Source organism: Phallusia mammillata, chromosome 3, assembly GCF_965637545.1.
Source record: "Phallusia mammillata chromosome 3, kaPhaMamm4.hap1.1, whole genome shotgun sequence".
Taxonomy (NCBI): domain Eukaryota; kingdom Metazoa; phylum Chordata; class Ascidiacea; order Phlebobranchia; family Ascidiidae; genus Phallusia; species Phallusia mammillata.
Genome location: NC_137254.1, coordinates 15,262,505 through 15,286,910, shown reverse-complemented (window position 1 = coordinate 15,286,910; position 24,406 = coordinate 15,262,505). Strand labels below are relative to the sequence as shown.

General features: G+C 41.6%; 2 protein-coding genes and 1 long non-coding RNA gene across 3 annotated transcripts; all 3 read left to right on the top strand.

The window, feature by feature from the left end:
- The first annotated feature begins 3,550 nt into the window (after positions 1 to 3,550).
- Positions 3,551 to 4,278, top strand: LOC145220403 (uncharacterized). The gene is made up of 2 exons (XR_013858128.1): positions 3,551 to 3,829; positions 4,101 to 4,278. It is a non-coding gene; the product is annotated as an uncharacterized LOC145220403 (long non-coding RNA).
- Positions 4,279 to 4,428: 150 nt separating this feature from the next.
- On the top strand, positions 4,429 to 5,625 carry LOC145220388 (uncharacterized). Its single transcript, XM_080087624.1, has 4 exons — positions 4,429 to 4,627; positions 4,850 to 4,993; positions 5,059 to 5,164; positions 5,310 to 5,625. The coding sequence occupies exons 1-4, from the start codon at positions 4,586 to 4,588 to the stop codon at positions 5,426 to 5,428; spliced, it is 411 nt and encodes a 136-aa protein (XP_079943750.1). The 5' UTR covers positions 4,429 to 4,585; the 3' UTR covers positions 5,429 to 5,625.
- Positions 5,626 to 20,589: 14,964 nt separating this feature from the next.
- On the top strand, positions 20,590 to 21,111 carry LOC145219655 (uncharacterized). Its single transcript, XM_080086988.1, has one exon. The coding sequence runs from the start codon at positions 20,590 to 20,592 to the stop codon at positions 21,109 to 21,111; it is 522 nt and encodes a 173-aa protein (XP_079943114.1).
- The last annotated feature ends 3,295 nt before the right edge of the window (positions 21,112 to 24,406 follow it).

Sequence of the window (24,406 nt, the reverse complement as noted above, 5' to 3'; positions counted from 1 at the left end):
CGATGGTTATCACGATTGTTTTGATTTTGACGATGACGAAGCTAATTGTACTGCTCCAGCACCAGGTTTGCTTCAATAAAGTATCACATATTTTACCTCAATTTGGATACACTTGATACCAGTGGCGGCTCGTGCCTAAAATTTCTGGGGGTGCTGCTTCAAATTTTAGGCTTTATTCAACATATATAACTCGGCAATATGTAGAATAGCCAACGTTCTAGATTTCCAGCCATTGATTTGAATAGAAAAACAAGTAATACAAATCTTAATTAGTATTTTTTTTCGTTACGCATTAATGTACACAGGTGAAATCATGCAGACAGTATCATTGGGGAATTTTATTTACTTGCAAGGCAACGGGCTAAACTCAATAACATGCGGTAAAAATGTGGCACAAAAACACACTTGACACAGACTCGAAACGAATGTTAATACGGTAAAACACAATAACAATATATTGAACAAAATAGTAATAAATGAGTCAAAAAGTATTTCAGTTGCACAACATTTAAGAATAACTGGTTATAACAATCACCACTAACTAACACACTTGCTATTCAGTGATTAATATGGTTATGTTTCATTTGAGTAACTTATAGTCACAGTCATAGTTTCAACATATCTCATGACGCTTCACAGATTATTGCCACACAAAAAACTAGCCGTAAAGCTTTTTATTGGTATCATAACCGACAAATTTAACAACCACATTACATTTGTGTCAGAACCTGGGTATTTAAACATCTTTTCTTTAATTTTTTGTGTACAGACTAATAATTGTCTTTCAGCTTATAATTCGTTTTTTAAAGTGAAGTACTCCTCCAAGCTTTTAAATTTACAACACTGTCACTTAAATTTAACCCATATGATTAAACCTTGTGCTTCCTTTTTACAACCAAAATGAATCATAAAGTTATAGTTTCGGCAAAACAGTTGATAGCTTCTTCCTTGATATCCAAATGACAACTAAGAAACATCCAAATGATAACTGTTTGTTTCTGTTTAGTGCTAGCACTGCAAATGCAAGTCTTTTGGAAATAATCCCTGCAAGTTTGCATCCTTTTCAGTGTTGAAAAGAACCGTTTTGGCTTAAGGACTCATGGAAATTGCAAAAAGGATTTTCATCTTAGTAATTTAACTTGTCAAAACATCATCTAAATCAGGGTTATTCAACGGAGGCGATATCGCCTACCGAGGGGGCGATGGTGACAATTTTTGAAGTTGGGGGGCGATATGACTTCAAAGAGGGGCGATTTCAACATTACTGATTGTATCAGTATGTACAAGAACTGTGAGACTCCGCTAACTTTAACGTACAAGCAAATATAGTTCGTCTTACAAACACCAGTGACAAAGGACGCATCAGCTTAACATGCTGTTAACTGAATACATTGTGTTTAATGGGGTTTTGATCTCGAAAGCAAGGTTGGGCATTTAATTAGCCACAGAGGACATTATTGAGGCTAAGTATGGTGACAGGCCAACGGGGATAAATATAACGGGGACGAGCTTTACCTCACACTTGTTCCGCTTTCAGGCTTCCGATATGTATGCACAAGTGCTTCCCAAACTGCGAAGTATTTGTATCATTTAGGATTCTACTTTACTGAGTAATGCCCCATTGTTTTCAACAAGAGAAGGCGATTGTTTGCGCATAATCGTAATATTGTTTTGTCTGTAATATTCTGTACAGATTTTTCTCAAATGCGTTAGAATTGCGTGAATTGGAGTTGGCGTGTTGTAGTAGCAATTAAATTATTTGTCAACGGAAGCTTTTATGTTGCTAGGGGAATCTAACCGCCCACATCTGCACGATAATTTTTATACAAATAATATTCTGATTGGAGGCGATTTTGAGCCAGTGCCTTGGAAAGGGGGCAAATGCGCCAAGAAGGTTGAAGACCCCTGATCTAGATTATATTCAAAGTAATCATGAACATCAGATCTACAGAAACATTTTTATTTCAGTAACTAGCTTTTCTTTGTTAACAATAGGATATGCTTGGTGGCCACTACTATCTCCCCTGTAGAATGTTCATTCTTAAGAAACACTTCCTGTGAAGCAATTTAGCAGCTACTGTTTGGAGAAACAGTACATGTCCATTATGTCAATACACATGATTGCACTTGGTTGCAAATACTGTCCACATGGTGTGTTAAGAAACCAAAACTTGAAATGGTCATCACTAAGTTATTTCAAAATTCCTGTTGCTTCTGCAATTGTTTGTTCTGCATTTTTTATTGCCTGAGTTTCAGTGGGGCATTTAACTTCACAGTCACAGAGCTATTTTTTTGGTACCTTTTAGAACTAAAACTGAGTATTTCTTGTTGTTGCCTATTCCTGCATGACATATTTGGAATAGCAGATGTTTTATCCCATTCTGTCTTAAAACTTTTTCATTCAGTTATTTATTATAAAGGTGAATCGTGACTTTTCAAGGTGTTAGATAAACTTTTTAATTCAATGACAACTGCAAAACTGAAGCCCACTAAACGTCATCTTAAAAGTCACGACTAACCTCCAAACAAATAAATTGATAGATGGCAAAATAGTTGTACTATACTCACCGCCTAACTAAAGAATATAGTACACGGGGTGCTGTGGCACACGATAGACCCGGAACAGACGATTACATGCTGGATTGCCGGTTCACACGCTACGTGATTCGTGGAGCTGCGCGAACCGAGGCACCCAGTCGCCAATTTCGCCCGGCATGTAGCTTTTCCAAGTGCGCATGCGCACAACTGCAAAACGTCAGGAAACTGGAACTGCAGCTCCAGCATAGATAACCTATTAATTTCGTATTTTTTTGCTGCAGCCTCGCAGCACCCTAGCACGAGCCGCCCCTGTTTGACACTTTAAATAAGTCATCAACCAGCTTTAGAATCACAAACGTTTCGCGTGAAAGTTGCTCTAAAGATTCTACCAGATAGAAAGAGCTGTAATTAAAATCACGAAACATACGATTGCATGGCGGTTGCACTAACCACTGAGTCATCTACAGAGCCCGTGTGGCATACCAAACATCAATCTTGCAGTTTTTTTTAAAAACATTTTGTTTGCTCCTTTAGTGATCACGACCAACTGTACAAAATCCGGAGTTTCGGCCAGTTATGTTTTAAACTTAAAATAAATATTTGTCTTTAAACAAATTTAGATAATGTACAAATGTTTTTTTTTGTGATTCCTATTTCTATTCCACTTTCGTTTCTTTCCGCAGCCTGCCAGGAAGTTACGCCCGATCTTTGCTCCCCTGAACCGGCGAACAGCTGGAAATGATCGGTGACAATTCGACACCACTGGACGATTGCTTTGCAGTGAAGGACAACCAAGCTGACAAGTATAACATGGATTTTCTGGCTGAAATTGGACAATGTTCTGCAAACATTAACGTAAGAACCAAGTTTGTTGCTTATAATCCTTGTTGCCATCGACATGAACGCCAAAATAAGGACAACCGAACGTTTTTGAACACATCTTCACATTTGTACGAGCTAGGATATATCGAAACTACAGGCCTTTAAGGTTTACTTTTACATGTAGACGTAAGATTGTTACTATTGCTAAAAGTGGGTTGTAATTCCAAATCATTGCAAGCAGTTGGTGATATTGAATCCGCCAATCCATGTCAATCTACGCATTGTGTTTTTAATTCTAGGAGAGCGACACTGAAATTGTGATAACATACAAAGTCTCGCTTGGTGTCGCTGCTGGCTCGTCGTCACAAATAATAACTCGCAACGGTGAATCGGCAGTCGTGGTGTTTCAATGCGCTTACAACCGATCAGGAATAGCTACAATGGATCAACCTCTGTTGGCAATGATCAGGTTTGAAGTTTGTGTATCTCTTTTTGTATAGTATTTATGAGACTTGTAATTGGCTGACGGACTTGTACTACCTACCGTGTTTTGTAAGTAATTGATCAGTTATTGTATGTGAGCATAATGTGTTTCTATATTATTTATCAATAACAAACTTCCCAGAATGCGATTTCTTTCTTTCCGAAAACAGTAATGTTGTTTCTGGTTTGGTGCAAAACTATTTGTACGACTGCTTGTCGTACTGACAAATATTAAGCGGTTAAATCCTCTTCTGCAGTCACGTTGAGGTGGATTTCGGTAAACTATCGTCATCGTTCATCATGGAAATGGCTCGGTACACATCGGACAGTTTTACTACGATTAAAACTGAACAAATGATAACAATTGGATCCCCTGTTTACATTGGTGTTAACATCGATGTGGAAGCTGAAAACAACTTGGTTTTGCAGGTATAATGTCACATAAATACGCTTTATATACCCACCCAGTTTTATTACTCTATATATTTAGGGAATCGACTGTATTCTGACGGACTCTAAGAATTTAACTGAATCTATTTATCTTGTTATTATCGGAGGGTGAGCGCTTGTAATTCAGGGTGACAAAAGTTTCACTTCAACTCAATTCCTTTTCACAGTTGTGCCGCGCCTGACCTTCTTGATCTACAATGTGACCGACTCCCGCAAGTTTGATTTCTCTTTCTTGGGATTCAGCTGGTTTGGTGTCCAAGACTCGGACCAGGAGATATGGCTTTCGTGCAGAATGAATATCTGCAAGAAAACGGAAGACAACGACTGCAAAATGGTATGATTTTTTCGGATCATTTTTTAAATCTCTCTGTAATCAGATTTTTGTTAACCTGACTATATCCTGGCTTGCTATTTGATTCACATTACTACACAGACTTAGTGGTAACTTACCAAGAATCAGATTCTTCTTTCATCTATTTAATGCGTTTGTCGTTACCTGCCACCTGTATATTGTTTGTTTATTTTTTAATCTCACATTTAAACTTGATTTTATCAGGACTGTCCTTCGGATCCGATACCTCATATTCCAGTCAAAACATCAATCCCAGATGAAACTGATGATGCAACTAAGAAAATTTCTCTGGGACCCTTTAGCCTTACACCTGAACGTTATGGTGATGACCAACTTGTTTGTAACAGGGTAAACTTGTATTTCTACTTCAAATAGAAATTGGTTAGGTCTAACTGATTTAAATTGCTTTGTAGGAGGAATTGGGCTGCTCTTACATGTGTGGCATCGACACGACAGGTGTAGCTTACTGCTATTGTCCTCAAGGATATTTCCTGACGAAAAATGGGAAGACTTGCCTTGGTAAGATATAAGCTTTGCTTATAACGGATCAAAATTAATTTCTTTTTAATACATATTTGTATTAGTTCGTTATAGTTAAAATTCCAGTCCAATCTTTGAGTCATTGTAAACATCTAAAGTTTTTACTCTTACACCTTATTGTAAGAGGTCAATCAAGGCTTTAAGTTATTGATGGAGTTCTCTCTTATCTCGAGTCTTTGCCTGATGATGTTGATTATTCTCATTCTGGCTGTTGTGATGGTGATGAAGAAGATTGGGATTTAAAAGAAATGGGAAATATAATGAAGAGTGGAAGAATGAAAAAGAGATGATAAACCACTTGAAAAACAAACTTCTCATTATAGTTTGTATTTAAGCAGAATGCACTTAATTTCGTGCGGTTGTTTCAATACAAAAATAACCCACTTGAATTGGTTTGTTTTAAGAACATGTCTGGGAATATAATTTAGGGTTACCGGCACCTTTACTGCTGTAATAAATGTAAATATGCTGTTTCAAGAAAACGAAGTATTCGGAAAAACACTAACATCAAACATGGTATAATCCAATTTTGCACATTTGGGAAACAGAAATAGGTTCCTGGGAATTTTTTCGTCATAAAAATCAAACCTAGTCAAAGAATCACTCAACCGTGAAGAATGTTTTACAAATTTGGCGCTGTATATAAACATCAAGTTTACACATAACTCTTAGGTGGTAGTTTTTAGAACGAAAGGTAAAACGTTTGGAGCTTTGTCAGTTTAAACCAGGGGTTCCCAACCTTTTTACGATCCCGTACCACCTGGACGCTCTGCACTGCCACGCGTACCACCATAGAGCACTAATGTGCTCTACAGTTTACAGTGCTCTATGGCAGGGGTCCGCAAATAGTGGGTCGCGAGACGTTCCAGTCTGGGTCGCGAAATATTTTAAATTTCCCAAATATAAGCATCACATCTACTGTATTAATGAATTTCAGCTTTTTTAACCTTTTAATCATTATTGCATTGTTACGCATGACTGCGTAACTGTGACATACAGTCTATGTAACAATGCAAAAAGTTAAGCGCACCTATGCAAGCATGCGTTTTCTGATTAGCTGTATTCTCAAAACAGAGCCCACAGTTCTCATTTAGTCTATAGAGCTCTTCTGGCAAAAGTATTTTATTCCGACGTTTCGACGTCCTATACAGGTCGTCTTCATCAGGGTAAATAACACTGAATGCGACTAGAACAGTGCACGATAAACAAAGGAAAAAAAAAGAATGAAACGCAAGCACGTCACAACGCAACGAAAACACCGCGCGATAACGACAATGGAAGCGCTTGAGGAAAAAGCCTTATCAACATTTGCCAACCCACCAAGATTCTGGCGGCGATATGTTGACGACATTTTTTGTGTCATTACTAAGAACCAGGTTGAGGCATTTTTACGGCATCTCAACGAGGCGCAACCAGACATTCGGTTTACCATGGAACTCCAATCGGTAAACTGTCTTCCATTTTTAGATGTTCAAGTCACAAGAACCAATGACGGTGTCTTGTACTCGAGAGTGTACCACAAGCCAACGAGTACCAGCAGGTATCTCAATTTTCGATCTCATCACCCCACATACCAAAAAAGGGGTGTGGTTCGTTCCTTGAAAGATCAGGCACGACGCTTGTGCACTCATAGCGACGACTGCGAGGCGGAACTGGCAAAGGTTCGCAAAGCCTTGAAATTTAATGGCTACCCTAACTGGATTCTCCGCGATCGACGGGCAACTTGCCCAGAACAGGTGACCCATCAAAGAACAGAGGGTTTTGTGACACTTCCGTACATACCGAAACTGACGGATATTTTACGGCGTATGTTGCGTGACTTCGGCATAGCGGTTGGCGTCCAACCTGCCAATACTCTCCGCAAGCTATTGAGTCACCCAAAAGATCCAATCAACCCCTTTGAACAACGAGGTGTTGTATATTCCATTCCCTGCGCCGATTGTCCGTTAATATACATCGGGGAAACTGGAAGGTCACTCAACACCCGACGAAAAGAACATCAACGGGATGTTGCCAACAACGACCCGAAGAAGTCGGCCCTTTCCAATCACGCAGTATCACAAGGCCACTGTATTGATTTCAATGCGGCGTCTGTTGTGGCCCGGGAGCCTGACTACAGGAAAAGACTATTTCTTGAGTCATGGAATATTCACCAACGGGGCAACACAATGAACATCAAAACAGACGTGATGCTTTCAGCGTGCTACAGGCACCTGGTCAAAGATTAGAGGCCCAATCATTCGTTATCGCGCGGTGTTTTCGTTGCGTTGTGACGTGCTTGCGTTTCATTCTTTTTTTTCCTTTGTTTATCGTGCACTGTTCTAGTCGCATTCAGTGTTATTTACCCTGATGAAGACGACCTGTATAGGACGTCGAAACGTCGGAATAAAAATAGTTTTGCCAGAAGAGCTCTATAGACTTGATACTATGCCTGGCAGCAACAACTTATTTACAGTTCTCATTTGTTAGAATAAATACGTTCGTTTACTTACTGTTTTATGTGAAAATAGCAACTGACAATAGCATAATAGAAGTCTTAATATTGATATTTGATTAGTATTTTCCACAGACGTTATGCTTGGGTCGCGAGAATTTAGAGAAAGTTTTTTAGGGTCGCGCCAAAAAGTATTTGCGGACCACGGCTCTATGGTACCACTTCTTGCATAACAACTAATTTGTTTGAATCATATTTCATTCAACGCTATCTTAAGCACCAAAACAGTAGATGATATCTTTTAAGAGCAATCGTTTGACATAATTAACGCCCACTGTGCCGCAGCGTTGTTCGGCTTTTCATAGCAAGTAGCAACTATGCTTTTTGTTGAGAATTGACATGGCCTGTATTTTGAAGATCGTAATGATACGAAACAACAGGAATAGTTACGTAACAATGACAATAGGCCTGGGGACTGTTTTTTTGTAAACAAAACCAGACAAACAAAATATAAAGTTGCAAATTGAGGTTTTTGAACAAAACAGAAGCTACTCGCGTACCACTAGTGGTACGCGTACCACCGGTTGGGAACCCCTGGTTTAAACCAACTTTGTTACAGTTCTTTGTTACAGCCTTTGAAACATTTTGGGGATTCAACAACAAAGCTTTTACAGGTTTGCCACCTTCAGTGATTTTTCAAATTTTGAATGTTTTATAATCTAGTATAAAGAGATAAAGCATTGCAACAAAAAAGATTTGCCTAGCAATAATGACCAAATTGTGAGGTTGGCAAACAATTTTAAATTTTAGCTGAGGGCAGGTTGTAAAGCTATGTGTGGCATATTAACAGCACGTATGCACCAACATATAATCGTGTAACAATACAATTTGCTGCCAGTCAACAGAGCTTACGGCTTGCTGTAAATATGCAACGGTTGTATCCTGATTTTCTCGTTGTTGTGATTTGATTGCATTGCATATTGTAAGCTTGGATCAGAAATCAATTTTACGGTAACGTCATACGCCCAATTTAGGAAATAAAAACAATCCTACTAAAGCATCCTTTATTTTACATTTAATGAAACGGCTCGGGCTCCCAAGTCTGGATTTTTTGGTTGTACATGCCCTGGGTTTCGACATAAAGCTTGTGCAATGAATTTCAAACAGATTCCATATCTCCAAATATTCCATTTTTCCTTTGTTTTTCTTTGTCCGCGCGTTTTTTACTATCAGGAGATGAAATAAATGTTTAGGGTAACACCATATTTAATTGTTGAATTTTATATCTTTGAAACTTAAAAACACCCGTTGAAGATGACATAATGTCCCAAAACTATGTTCCGTCTTGCCGAATTAGAAAAGCTTTCAGGTTATAGCTCAATAATAATGGAACTTAAGGTGGCTGTACACAGACTGCGTATTCCGTCAACGTGCGTAAACGCATGCGAAAAACGGTCCGTAATCTGACGTGCGTAAACGGGCCGAATTTACGTTCCGAATGTGGCTGCGTTTGGTAGTATACACAGGATTCGAACAATGCGATGTTTCGCTTGAATGCGTCCTACTCCAAATCTGTTGTTTGGCTGTTCGAAGCAGTAACAACGCTAATTTCTTGCATTTGGCTTAACACCGTGGTGGTGGGATTTTAATATTGCTCAACTCGAACACACCGACCAAAAAATGCAATTTAAAATGTTTGCAATCGACATTATCCAACCTAACCTTCGCATTTGCTGGAGTCAAACCTTGCTCAAATAAGATAGCAGTACAATAACATCGCTAGTGGAAAACATATGTCACAAAATTTTGCATTTTTTTCTAAAATGCCTTTTTGAAGCAGACAAAATAAAAAAGTTTAAAAACACAGTGCACATGAGCAATATGTTTATATGGTAAAACCAGGGATGAACAAACACTGAAAGGATTTTTCGTGTATTTATACAGAATGCTTCATACTTCCAAAGAATTTCATTTGCTTTTACAAACCCTCCTGTTCCCTCTTTCGATTGCCTTAAGTTTTTTCTTATTTTGGTGAGATAAAGGGCAATCCTAGCATCAGTAGGTGGCTTCTTATAATTTGGCAATGTGCTGGTTGTTGCCTGCAGGTCTCAAAAACATAAATGCAAAAGTATGTACAAATTAGTTTAGAAGTACTTTTGTTTATTCCACAAGTGCAATCTTTCATTGTATTTGACTTTTCTGGTTTGTTTTCATCTCTCATATTAAACACAAACCTTGGTTACAAATTACAATGAAGATGTGAAAGTAATACTATCCCAAAATTTCGCTCAAAAACCCTTTTCCAAAATATTGTCATCCCTCCGTTCGTTAGACGCACACATCATTCTCCTCCAGGAGACGCATAGCTCTCCTGTGACGGAGGGTGAGTGGTGCGTCAAATGGGAGCCGAATAAGGCGATTTTTTGGTCTTCTCTTTCTCTCACTCTGGAGATGGGAACGGTAGAATTTTGGCTGCCGACATTAGACTTTACCATTCAACCATACACGTCGTAAACGTGTATGCCTTTAACCGTACCGAAAGCACTCCCTTAAGGAATGCTTTCTTTGACTCTCTTTAAACTTACACCCACTCGAGGCATCCCACTATCTTGGCCGGTGATTTCAACGGCATGTAGGGTCCAATACTAGCGTTTTCCCCCCTTAAGGTGTCAGGTCTTATCACCCTTGTTGAGAACCTTATCGGATTATTTCCGGAAGCTGTTCGGTAACCGTTTTTTAAGCACGTAGACAACACAACACTCAATCACGTCTAGACAGATTTTACCTCATGTACACTGCATTTCGGAATTTGGCACACAAAATTCACTTTCAGACCACCATGACATCATAACACTTCAGATTCGGACGGAGCCTCAGCCCCCTAGGGGGAAGGGACATAACATTAGCACCTACACAACTGACGCTTTACAGGAGGAACTTGAACGCAGGTGTGGCCTTGTGGCGAACGCTACAGGTCCCCTGCTTTAAGGATAAATTCTCTTGGTGGCTCAACATGAAACACCACATTTGAACATAGCACAACAGAACTAACAACAGGCAGACACGAAAGTCAAAACAGCTTGAGGGTACAGCAGAAAGCCCATAACGGCTGAGGAAGTGCTGAACACATTATGCAAATCCCCTAGACCCGATGGCGTTAGCGTCGAGTTTTACCGACCGTGCTGGCGCGTCATTGGCCAGAATTTAACTGACGTCAATAACACGATACACTCGTCGGAAACCGTCCCGGACGAGATGAAAGGTGTGGCACAGTTATCTTAATTCACAAGAAAAATGACACAACACTGCTGAAGAACTATCTTGTTGCTTAACACTGACCACTGGATAAGGTTCTGCACCCCCACCAATTTGCTGTGCCCGCCCGTCGAATTGCCGACGCCACTGTTTTGCTGAGAGATCTCTATTGTGATGTGATAGAGCAGGGCACAGATGCTTTCATTATTTCGCTCGACTTCGAGAAGACGCGTCCTCTATTTGTTGGCTTTATTCGGTTATGAGTAAAATGTGTTTCCCTGAACACTTTGTAAAACTAGTGCAGTCACTTAACACAAACGCTCAGTCGAATGTTTTAGTCAACGGACATGAGAGCCCGCTGTTCACTGTGGTCAGAGGAGTGAGGCAAGGGGGACCCCCCCGAGTCGCCGCAACCCCCTTCTCACTTGCCCTTTTGGCAGACACAAGCGTCCGTGACATCGACGTGCCTGGGAGACATGTGATCAAGCCGATGACACAACCCTCGCCCAGACGCTCCCTTACCCTGTAACACGTGCATTCCAGCTACTCGAACTTCTTTACTTGGCCTCTGGGCTAGCACTTAATGTGTCGAAATCCAAAGGCTTCTTTATCAAGCCAAATCACCCATTGGCTTCTTTACCAGTTGCCACCTCTTGAGTGGACCGCATTATACCTCAGTCTCCTGGGGACCGTTATCAGTAAATCCGTTAGCGTAACCAAGAACTGGGGTGGGTACCCACTATTATCGCAACTTCCGCTCCTCTATTACTTACCACTCTAGGTTCATGCTCACCTGGAATACCAAGTCATTAATCTCTAAATCCTTACCCCTACTCACTTACCAGGCCTCGATATATCCTATCCCACTCTCCCTCGTGCGAGGTGTTCATAACGAACAACACGAAACCGATTATGCCTACCGAGACACTCTGGCACTCCCGTTCGACAGAGGAGGTTACAACGTGGCGAACTGTCCGCTTTACCGCGGCCTTTTCTTTATGCAGCCTATATTTTCCTACTGTAGACATAGATTTAAACGACACCCCAACCTTCCCCGGTATGGCCATGGTCGAGTATAACTTCGGACTACAGCTCTCCCATCGGTTTTATCTGCGCTTGCGCAACAACCACCCCCATGCCAGTAGTCCATCACCCTTCTACAACCCTTTCTCTCATTCACCAAATTTGACCAACTCGTCGGTGGTTCCATCCGTTCCCTTTATCGGCTAATAACCTGCTTTAAATACATATATTGCAAAAAATATAAAAAATCATCTGAAGGGTATTTTAAACAGCCTGAAGCTTTTTCCATTATCTTTATTAAAGAGCCATGTGGAGATGAAGTACACATGCACTCAAGAATTTCTGGCATTTCTGGAAATTTTACAGTAGTTTTTCTGATTAAAAAGCCTCCAATATATTCTAAAGTGTCGTTTTCGAATGTTTTAATCTGGCCATAAGAGGATGCTCTTGGAAGTTCTTTCTTATTGATAATTTGTTGTATAAGAGTCAACAAACATTCTGCAGCCACTGGGTTCGAAACGGCTTCTAAAAAATACTTCTGTGCATCATTGCACAGCAACGGAAATTTGGCAACGATTTCCTCTTCTCTTTTATTCATTGAAAAGGTTCTCAACAAATTTATTGCAAGCTCAGTTCCACATTGATTTAAACTTAAAGAAAGGGCGTCTGCGATTGCACTTAGGTTTTCGTGGCCGTCGGTAGGCAACGAGACTGCTTCAAAATTACGACTGGGCGGTTGTTCAGGCAAGTCATCGTCCATAGTTTCAAACAAAAGATCCCTAATAACCTCCTCAGGCAAATTTAATTGGTCTTCCATGATTTACTAACGATATTCAAACGTAATTCAAAGAAAATCTTCTATTTTGGCGACGTAACTGTACAGTTAAATGAAGGCCAGGTAAGTTTTATCCCGTGTCATTCAAGCGTGACAATGTAAAACGTCATAAAAGAACAAACACTAGTTGACCTTCCTGGTTATAGAGTTCTTTGATTCAACCCAACCTTGAAATATTTACAAGCCACCTAGTATACATATTTACACTCACCAGGGACCGCATCTGGAAAGCCGGAAACCGCATAAAACACGAAGACAAACAAATTCTGCCTCATCACATTACAACGTTCAAAAACTAACCCTGCCGCCACATCAGGTGCTACATGACGTCCTCCCAAAGGGAATAATAACGCTTTGTTTCACAATCGTCGGGATGGCTTTAACCACGTGCAATTTTTTTTAAAGCCAACGTCGTGATAACACCTCAGGTAAGGACGAGTACGAAAGTGGCGCAGCCGCGGTGTAGCTTTCCACTAACAGCAGCGACGGAGTCACCTATCCGTGAATGCTTTTCTTAGACGGACGGCTAATAAATCCGAAAATAAAGAACCCCGCCAATGCTCAATTAAGTCCGAAAATAAAGTGCCCCGCAGAACTATTTACTTATTTTTCTAACCATTTTTTGTCGTGCGAGACTGGGGGTGGTGACGGAGAGCGCCCCTGAGCCCCAAAGTGAAATCGCGGTCAAGGACTGTGAGAACATCCGGCCCCAGCACAAACTCGGGCGCTTTAGGCATGAATACAATTATCACCTGCCGCTGGATTGGAGTGCGACCACCGTTGCGGAGGGACATTTTCAACCATCGGACGATGGCCTTTAAGGTCAAATCCAGTTTCGAGTTCGTACTCCGTAACACGGCCAGCGGGGACAAAGGTATTTTTATGCCTCAGCCAACAACTTCACGCTGTTGCCCGTGCCCAGAATACCTCAAAGCCTGAAGGAGTTTGAAGAGTTGCTGGCGGAATTTGCGGCCATGGACTGCCTCGAGTTGGTCCACAAGGCCGACTGTGTTGGGTTGTGGTTCAACTCACAAACATAACAATTTTCATTTACGTTCTGCATGTACCACTGATAGGGGCCCCTTGCGACCTGCCGCGATTTGTGACCGGCAACAGAGGTCTTTTTACTGACAATTTATGCTTTTTCCGTTTGGCGCTACATATCCCCCAGTTTCATGACGTGGAAAAGGACGCAGCTAAATGCTGTGAACGGTACGCGAACACCGTCGGGGTCAGTGTCTCTTGAGGAGTTGTTTGGGTGAACATTAACACGTGTTTACGTCAGTCGGCGACGAGGATGTTTACGAGAGTGTTAGGCTCAAGTTCGGAAAAACGGTTAGTTTGTTGAACCTACACCTACACAAGCGACGCGTTAGTTACATCAGGGACGTGGACAAGTTTGCTGCTGCTTAATTTTGCCGTGCTTGCTCCATCCTCTAAGCCTTAAGGAAACAGTTAAGTTGAGTATTAACGTACCCACTGCTTTAAGGTTCTTTCCATTTTGCGCCATAGAAGGCCGAAAATTTACCCTCGAGCGTATCTGTGTGTTCCAATATTTCAAATTGTGAAATTCCACAGTGTTTCGTGACGCAGGTAAGCTCACGTCCAGGGTGGTCGGTTACCTCAGGCGCGTGCAAGAGGCCTTTGTTGTAATTTTGATGGAGCAATTCATTCGTGTCTTTCAACAAATAGAGGACGCGCTCAAGGAGCCTTGCCGTTTGGTGGTTTGTTAGAATGTTTCCACACATCCTTTCAGTCGCCTGCGGCGGGCTATGGTTCAACACCTCCTAACCGTCCTGCAAGTGATCTCATTCAACGGTGGCAAGTATGGCATTAATTTAACGAAAAGGTCTTTTTTACCGGCAAATGGCAGTTGATCACATCACTTCTATTGAAAACAAGAACAACTATATGTGTTTAAAGAGGGAAATTTAAGTTTCTATGTATGCGTAACTTTCTTTCACCAAACCCCTCCCACGCTCCTTTTTACATGCCTTTGAGTGTGAGGTGGTTAAAGTTGTTTCTCCCCGATGAGTAAATGTCCAGTCTTGATAACTCAAAAGAAAAACATTTTCTCCCAAGTTTTGCCTTTTTCAGTTCCATGAAGTCTTCCACTATTTCTGAGACCGATTATGAGCGTTGTATCGATGTAACAGATTGTTTTTTGTATTGTATCGATGTAACAAAGCTTAAGAACTTTAGTGGAAAGTAAAGGCCATCTATGGCATTGTTCTTCTATTTTTTTACGCATAAACAATTTTGTGTCCTTTTATCGCTCAATTTGTGGTATTTCAATGAACAAACGATTGTTTGTGACAATTGTTTGACGTTATCCTTACAACCAATTTAACTAGCATTTTTTTCTTGCGTTCAGTCACGTATTGCTAAATTTTGCGTTACGCAATGTAAATGAAACTTATCATGGTGTTTTAAAGTTGTAATAGGAATAGCTGCCAAGATGTAAGAAGTTTGACATCCAAAATGTGTAGTTTTAGTCCGAACATAAAAACCAAGACTAAAAAGCTCTTTTATATCCGCGTGATGTTGTCGTATACCTCATTATTGTGTTACCCGTGATTAGTTTCTACGCATGCAAGTATATATATCCACATAATCAAACGGTGGTATATTCCAGCTACCACGTTTTTTTCGCGCTTTTCTAATTGAGACTGGATAACCTCTGTGAAATTTTAAAAAAGTGCGGTTTAGTGACCGAGGATGGAATCGTATTTACTGCAAGTTCCACGTTGAAAAGTTCGGCAAATTCAACAGTGTTTAGTTGGACTTGTAGTAGTTTTTTTAAGGCCAAGGGTTTTGTTGGTTTCGTGCTTGAGGTGTTAGTAATTGAGATAGGTTTAAGAATTAAAGTACGGTCTTTTTTTTGATTTTGACCGGTTGTTGCGATCAAAAATATTTCAATTTTTACAGATATCATCATAAAGCTGAAATGATTTACAATCAAAATGCAATCTGTACAAAAACATTTCGACGAGGTTTTAAAAGACCTCAAGTCAAAATTGTTGGTGTTGGATATACACCAGAAGCGTAAGTCGTATGTTTGTCACATTTAAAAAAAATGATCGATGAAATCGATGTGTGTCAAAGAAGAGAGAGGATTGGCGCTAAAGTTAAGAAGTAAGAGGCGACATATAACAAAGTGAAAATGATGACGTCATCGACACCGTGGCCTACTGTAAGCAACCGTTGTGTGATGCAGATGCAAGAAGAGAGGAAAATTTGTTTTGTACAAAAACGGTAAGTTGAAATTGGCATCGAGTTTTAAGATCTTGTTTTTAAAACTTTGTTTGTTATTAGATGGAAGTGGACCGAAAATTTAAATTTCCTCGTCAAAGTGCAAACATGCCGAAGTTACAATTCTGCGTGCAGCTCTTTATGAGAAGGAGCGGCGGAAGGACCTGCCGTTTAAAGAAGTGTCACGAGCGCAAACAATTATTGAAGAGGCATGGTACACAAGTAAACGTGGTACAACTGCCGAATTCAATGTTATCAACAAGCGGAATCGTGTTGCTGACACTATTGCAACAGGATTGTGTCACAAAGGCAAACAGTTATTGAAGAGGTATGGTAAACAACTAAACGTGGTACAACTGCCGAATTCAATGCTCTCAACAAGCGGAAACGTGTTGCTGACACTATTGCAACCGGTTTCGATGAAGATCAAGCACCGTCACGCTCAAACGACAGTGCAAAAGTAGATTCAACGCAATTCGCTGTTAAAACCGGTAAACTTGAGGTTGAGAACGTTTGAAAGGTTTCGTGTTCAATAGACAGTGCTGAATCAGCATCGTCTAAGTAAAACTATAGTTGACTTACCAATTTCTTTCGTCTTGTCATCTAATTTGTTTCGTTGTGTATGTCGTTCATTAAAATAAAAATGGAGCTTTAGATATGATTGGAAAACATATATTCATGGACAGAAATAAATATTTTCTTACTGGGTTAGATTACATTTGAACAAACACAAAGTGTTGTTTAACTGCAAAACAGTGCTGTTTGCAGGTTGAAAGGGATCGTGTCCGAACCACGGAAGCTGAAAAGGGTGTTAATTGTGTCGGACAGCAACACAAGGAATCTGGTCCCTTGCACGGTTAAACCTTCGTCTCCTGTTGAACTCGACCCCATTTCCTTAACACGGGTGGTGAGCTTTTAGGCCCTGTTAGGTTTTCGGACAAACGTTTTATGAGTTTCTGCCATATAACGCTTTTAGTAACCCGGGCGCGTTTATCATCCCTCCACCAATTGTACCCTCAACTTCGTCGCGCTTTTTAACGTCTGAATGAACGTTGTACAGCTATTTCCGAATTGGTTAGTATTTTAGCGCAATTGTGCTGCTACGATTTGTATCAACGGCAAAATAAGCTCAACTTAATTTTGTTTTTGCAGCGCTAAGCATTCCTGGAGTAACCATCTCGATCATGGAATTATTGAGCTGCGTGATCGACACATATCGATATTGTGGAGTTGGTCCTTGTAACAAACAACGCTCTGCGAAATCCCGGTAAAATCATAACAAACACGTGTTTACATTCGAGTGTATCGAAGCGTGCATTTGCCTTTTTCTCGCTCTGTCGTTGTCGCCTTATAAGCGCGGTTTTTATTGTTGCGTTCTTCTATCGTTGAACTGCATTGAAATAAAGCATCCGCTTTACTGGTGACCCTCCGCGGCTTCCAAACGAATTTTGAAGGTCATGGAATCAGAACACGCCGTGTCTCTTAAGCTTCCAACGTTCTGGCCGACGCAACCACGTGTTTGGCTACAGCAAGTGGAAGCTCAATTCGCTTTAAAGAAGATTGTTGCTGACGAAACGAAGTTCTATTATGTTGTGTCAGCACTGGACCAAGCTACAGCAGCTCGCTTAATTGACCTGCTTGAACGCCCACCGGCAGAAGGTAAATATACAGCAATTAAGGAAAGACTGCTTCAGTCGTTTGCCCTTTCCAGACAGGAACGTGCAGCGCGTCTTTTGAACATGCCTCCTTTGGGCGACAAAAAACCATCAGTCTTAATGGATGAGATGCTTTCTCTTCTTGGAAATCACAATTCGTGTTTACTTTTTGAGCACTTGTTTCTCCAGCACATGCCCGAGGATATCCGATTGGTATTGGCGCACGAAGACACACAAGATCTTCGCCAATTAGCCCAGAAGGCCGACGTATTATGGCTTTCTCGCGAACGCAATGCGGAGTTTGCTCTAAGCAAGGTACGTCAAGGTAAACCTACTCGCAGTGACAGCAAGAAGCCTTCAGGCATGTGCTACTTCCACTGGCGTTTTGGATCCGATGCAAACCAATGCCGTCCACCATGTTCTTTCCAGGGAAACAGCAAGGCCGGTTGCCTTTAATGGCTGGGGCAACCGGCAATTCTTTCAGCCTTTTCTTTCTCTGGGACAAAGTCTCTGGGCGCAATTTCTTGGTTGACACGGGTGCTGAGGTTAGTGTAATTCCGCCTACTGGTGCTGAGCGACGTGCCAACACTAAGAGTTTCTTTCTTAAGGCCGCTAATGGAAGTTCCATAGCTACTTACGGCTACAAATCTGTTACACTTCATTTTTCAGCTGGAGTTTTGTGTTGGCTGATGTTTCGCGTCCACTGCTTGGTGCAGACTTTCTCCGTGCTAATCGTTTGTTGGTCGACATTGACAAAAAACGTCTTGTGAACTCCGAAGCGTTCACGAGCTTTCCCATGAAAAGGTCTCTATGTCCACCGCCTCAGCTCAGCACTCTTAATTCTGTGCTTTCTCCATATGCCAAGTTGCTGGAAATGTTTCCTCAGGTAAAAATCCCCAGGTTTTCTGATGCCTTGCCTAAACACGGTGTACAACATCACATTGTGACCACAGGCCAACCTGTGCATTGCCGCGTCAGGCGCCTCTCGCCTGAGAAGTTGTTATTGGCGAAAGCAGAATTTCAGAAGATGCTCGATTTAGGTATAGTTCGTCGGTCATCAAGCCCATGGTCTTCCCCTCTTCACATGGTAGAAAAATCTGCCGGTGGTTGGCGCCCTTGTGGCGATTACCGTCGTCTCAATGAGGCCACGCAGGCTGATCGTTACTCTATACCACATATCCACGACTTTACCGCCCGCCTTGCCGGTTGTACTGTGTTTTCGAAGATAGATCTAATACGCGGCTATCACCAGATTCCGGTAGCTGAGGCAGATATCGCAAAGACTGCTGTCATCACGCCGTTTGGTCTCTTTGAATTTCTTCGAACCCCGTTTGGGTTAAAGAATGCCGCACAAACATTTCAAAGGCTAATGGATTCCATTTTTCAAGGTTTGCAGTTTCTATATGTATATCTTGATGACATTCTGGTTGCAAGTCCAGACCAGACAGCTCACATGAAACACTTAAAGCAAGTTTTCCAACGCCTTTCCAATCACGGACTTGTTGTTAATCCCCAGAAGTGTGAGTTTGGCAAAAGCAGCATGCAGTTTCTCGGCCACTTGGTCGACCAACACGGCATTAAACCTCTTCCTGCAAAAGTTGATGCCATCCGAAATTTTGCTGTGCCACGAACGGTCAAGGGCTTACAGGAGTTTTCGGGTATGCTGAACTTTTATCATAGATTCCTGCCCAACATTGCAACCATCATGAAGCCACTGTATAGTTCCTTATCTGGTAAACCAAAGGAACTCATATGGACTCTTGAGATGAAAGAAGCCTTCTGCCAAGCAAAAAATGCTCTTGCTCGTGCAACTATGTTGCACCACCCACAGTGGCAAGCCAGCATAGCGCTTACAGTCGATGCTTCTCAAACAGCTGTCGGCGCAGTACTCGAACAGTTTACAGAAGGTCACTGGGCCCCTCTTGCGTTTTTCAGCCGTCAGCTGCGAAAACCCGAAACCAAGTACAGCGCCTTTGATCGCGAACTTTTAGCACTTCACCTGGCCATTAGGCACTTTCGTTATTTTCTTGAAGGGCGCAAGTTTACAGCATTTACCGATCATAAACCGCTCACTTTTGCTTTCAAAAAGGTTACAGAGCCATGGTCTTCTCGACAACAACGTCATCTGTCGTGTATTTCGGAGTACACAACAGATGTCAGACACATTAGTGGCAAGTCAAACACCGTCGCAGATGCACTCTCTAGATCGTTTGTAAATGCTCTACAGAGTTCTTTGACTGATTTTGATCACAAGGCTCTTGCTGACGCACAACAAACAGACGAAGTTCAGTCTTACCGCACTGCGTTGACTGGGTTGCTTCTTAGGGATGTTCCGATCGAAGGTTCGCCGACTACTATTCTTTGTGATGTTTCTCAGGGAAGACCACGTCCTATTGTTCCCTCCTCTTGGCAAAGAAAAGTTTTCGACGTCATCCATGGGTTGTCGCATCCTTCCATCCGTACCACGAAGAAGCTCATATCCTCTAAGTTTGTTTGGCATGGATTAAAAAAGAATGTTGCGTTGTGGGCTAAACAGTGCCTCGCTTGCCAACGTGCCAAGATTCAAACGCATGTTCGTTCCCCACTTCACGAGTACAGCCCTCCCACTTCTCGTTTTCAGCATCTGAACATAGACATTGTAGGTCCACTTCCACCTTGTCGCGGTCACAGGTATTTATTGACCGTCGTCGATCGTTTTACCCGCTGGCCCGAAGCTATACCTATGGAAGATGCTACAACCGCCACTTGCGCACGTGCTTTTACTTTTCATTGGCTTTCCAGGTTTGGCATTCCCTGCCATGTATCTTCAGACCGTGGCCCTCAATTTACGTCAGATCTATAGACTTCTCTTGGACAACGTTTAGGCATAAATCTTCATCTAACGACGGCTTTCCACCCTCAAGCGAATGGTCTTGTGGAACGTTTCCACCGCCATCTAAAGAGTGCTTTAATGTCTCGATTAACCGGATCCAATTGGCTGGACGAGTTGCCTTGGGTGTTGCTTGGGATACGAACCGCTCCCAAAGAAGATTTGAATGTTTCGTCTGCCGAATTGCTTTACGGCACTGCTTTAACGGTACCTGGCGATTTTCTTACCACTGAAGCCACTTCCGTCGCAAATTTTTTGCCAACGTTGCGGGATACTCTGCAAAACCTTTCGCCCCAACCGATGTCACGTCACTGCAACCCTCGCGTGTCCATCCCTTCAACGCTGAAGGGCAGTCCTTATGTGTTTGTCCGTCGTGACACTCACCGACCTCCTCTGACCCCACCGTACGATGGTCCGTATAAGGTCCTTAAGTCGTCGGACAAAACGTTTACTCTAGACATGGGCGGTCGTCCGCAGACGATTTCCATTGACCGATTGAAGCCTGCCCATGTAGATTTGACCGCACCTGTTCCAGTCGCTCTTCCTCCGGCCAGAGGACGACCGAGACGCAACGTGCATCCCCCGGAACGCTACCAAGCGTGACGCATGCCCGCTTCTGGAGGGGGGTCCTGTGGCGACCTCTCTTACGTGTTTACATTCGAGTGTATCGAAGCGTGCATTTGCCTTTTTCTCGCTCTGTCGTTGTCGCCTTATAAGCGCGGTTTTTATTGTTGCGTTCTTCTATCATTGAACTGCATTGAAATAAAGCATCCGCTTTAGGAGGACTGATTCGGAGTGTCACCTGATATTGGTCGCCTGGTTGAGAAGACCAAAATCCTGTATCCTCGTTGCAAGCAATTTGTCACATTTTTGGTTATGATGCCAAACACTTTTCGATGTTTATTAAAGTTTATTTTGCGATTACACAGTTGCGAAGGTCACTTCGTTGGAGAAATAAACTCGCCGATTCAAAAGGTTTCGACCCGAAGAGGAGTCGAGTTCATGAACTTAACTGTTCCAAAATGTAGTGATCTGTGGTACGATCACATCCATCCTTCCTATGAAGGTTTAAATATTTTCTTAAAACAACTTGGAGTGGTATCGCCCAACGTATTTAAGTCGCAGCTTTCGAAACTTATGTAAGTTCAACAAATCACCAAATAGAAATCAAATCACCAAATAGAATACAAATCACTAAATAGAATCTATTTGAATAAGATACTGACGATGCTGTAATAGCGAAATATATATATCTTTAAAACCAAAGGGTGAACGACTAAGTGATTTGTCGGAACTTACATCTATTGCTATTAGGATTTTTAGTCTTCACTCACCAAGCAACGGACTGGGTGATTCGAGCTTTAAGTTTCAATTACGAGTATTGCTTTCGAAACTGACTGAGTTATTTGATTCAAAATCTATGGCATCGCGGGAAATGGTAGTCTTCGTTTGTTGTACAAAAAGTTACAAAACAACAACTAAAAGTATAAAACACCAAATAAACACAATTGTGACTTGTCTCTAGTTCGCGTCTCGCTGTCTTGAAAAAGCATATTCGGAAAGCATTAAGAAACTGGTTGATCTACACGATGAAAGAGAGCACCGATTGCTGAAGAACTTATATCGCCAAATCTCGCAACATCAATTAAACGTTTTATCTGGTCTTTTGAAAGCGACGCCTTCTGCATTTGTGGTAGCCAACAATAAAGAACATGAAAAACTTGACGATTTAAGTCAAAAACGTCGAACATTGCTGCAAGAATTTTTCAAGACTCTATTATTGGTGGTAACTAATACACCCGATTGCATAGTCACTGTTACTACCACCTACCGCAAGCCTACCAACAGAGGACTCTACAGCAAGTGCGACAGTTTTGTACCACATTAACGTCACTTCGTTAATAAACGGCATATACCATAAACGCCACCTCGTTAACTGCCACCTAAAACAGCATCCAACATCTCATGTTCTTATAAAATTATAGACCTAGAGTTTGGAACAGTAAACTCCATGCTTGTCTCCAATGAAGTCCCATTTTGGATAACCTGTCACCTTTCATGACGGGTGCACTGCAGTTCGGATCTTCACCTAAACAATCAGAACGATGTACCGCGAGATCTGAAGGGATTTGTGGAACGCACGATACTCGATGTATAACAAAAATTTGCAGTGTTTTTCCTGTCAAGGACCGCCCTTGTAATAACCTTCGCTGCAGTGTTCTTCACAGGCTTACGTGTTCGTGTGGGTCCTCCTATATTGACGAGACGCAACAAAATTTAGTCACAAGAATAAAAGTGTGCAGGCATCTTCAAACTAACCCTATGAGCAGGGTCAACTTTGCTGAACCCGACTAATAGGAGGCAACATCTGATCAGATTAGTTTATTAATTTTAGAGTCGCTTCAAATCCACCAACATGTTGACACAACCAAAACTTTGTTGGACTCTCTTCCAAATCCTCCTAAACTTGTTTGAGAATGTCGTCACTCGTGTTTTGAATCTGGCTGCATACAGCGTCATTTGATAGTGGTACCAAAGAAAGTTTGTCTTTACCAAAACGGTGTTGGTTGTTTTGATTGCAGCTGGCTTTAAGTCTATCGTCCATCGTGTGCGGTTTTCCTTGTTTCGCAATTAGACTATGCAGAATTGTAGTTTTATAATTAAAAGAACTAGAAAGGTGGCTTAGCACATTTTACTATAGCATATACACTACAACCTATTCTGCAAACTGTAATATATTCTCTATATTTATTTATATTGGGACACAAGTTATGTAAAAACAAGTTATGTAAAGTACTAAGTGTCCAAATTTCATGCAATTGAGACATTGTTATAAGTTTGTGTGCCTAAAGAGCATGAAATCAAAACATCTCAACGTGGCATATTATACAACTGTCAAAATTATATTACAAACTGTCAAATGGCATATTATACAAACCCTTCAGGGAAGGGGCCCCATAATTAGTTTTATCTTGCAAAAAATGAAACATTTTGCTTACAAGAAAGACGATTATTACCCATATTTCAAACGAACCCGGGTTAAGTACCACTGTAATAATCCAAGAGCTGTGGCGAAGGCTGAAAGCCATTTAAAGAGTTTAGGATCAATTTTATGACATTACAAACCCAGGAAAACTAGTTAAATCTGCACGAATTGTATTGATATCTTGAGTATCTTTAAACAGCTTTGGCACAAAGTTCGGAAAGTTTTGTATTGTAGCGAAGTTGCTTTTATTGAGCGTGTTCTGTTAAGAATGAGCCTGGACACGCCAAAACGAGAGACGAAAACAAAACGCTGGAAAAAGGCAAAACGAGAAAAAAGGCGTTTCTTGCAAACGTAATGCGTGTCGTCACTACACAGCTCCCCCCAGAAACTACTTTTAAATTTTGCGAGGACGTCCCCGTTTTTTTATATTTGGGGTTGGCAACGGCTGCGAAACATCAACTATTGCTGGCTTCAAACGATCAATAGACACAGTTTGTTGCTTACCCCCGACATCTAAAACAAAATATTTTTCATGGCGCTGTTGAACCTTAAAAGGGCCTTCGTAAGGAGGATTAAGTGGGGGTTTGTAAGAATCCCTACGAACGAAAACAAATTGACAACGTAATAACAATTGCGGTACAGAATGTTTAGGGTTACAATGGCGTGATGTTGGCACCGGTAGCAATCTCGACAGTGCCTTGCGCAACGTTCGCACATATTCGTTGGGCAGGGGTTCTTGCTGTGTAGGTGGAATGAAATCTCCTGGAATTGGTATGGTTGAGCCGTACACCAATTCTGCACTGGAGGTCTTCAGATCTTCTTTGGGTAAAGTGCGTATACCCAAAAGCACCCACGGTAACTCGTCGCACCAATTTACGTCTGTAAGTCGTGCAACTAATGCAGTCTTGAGGT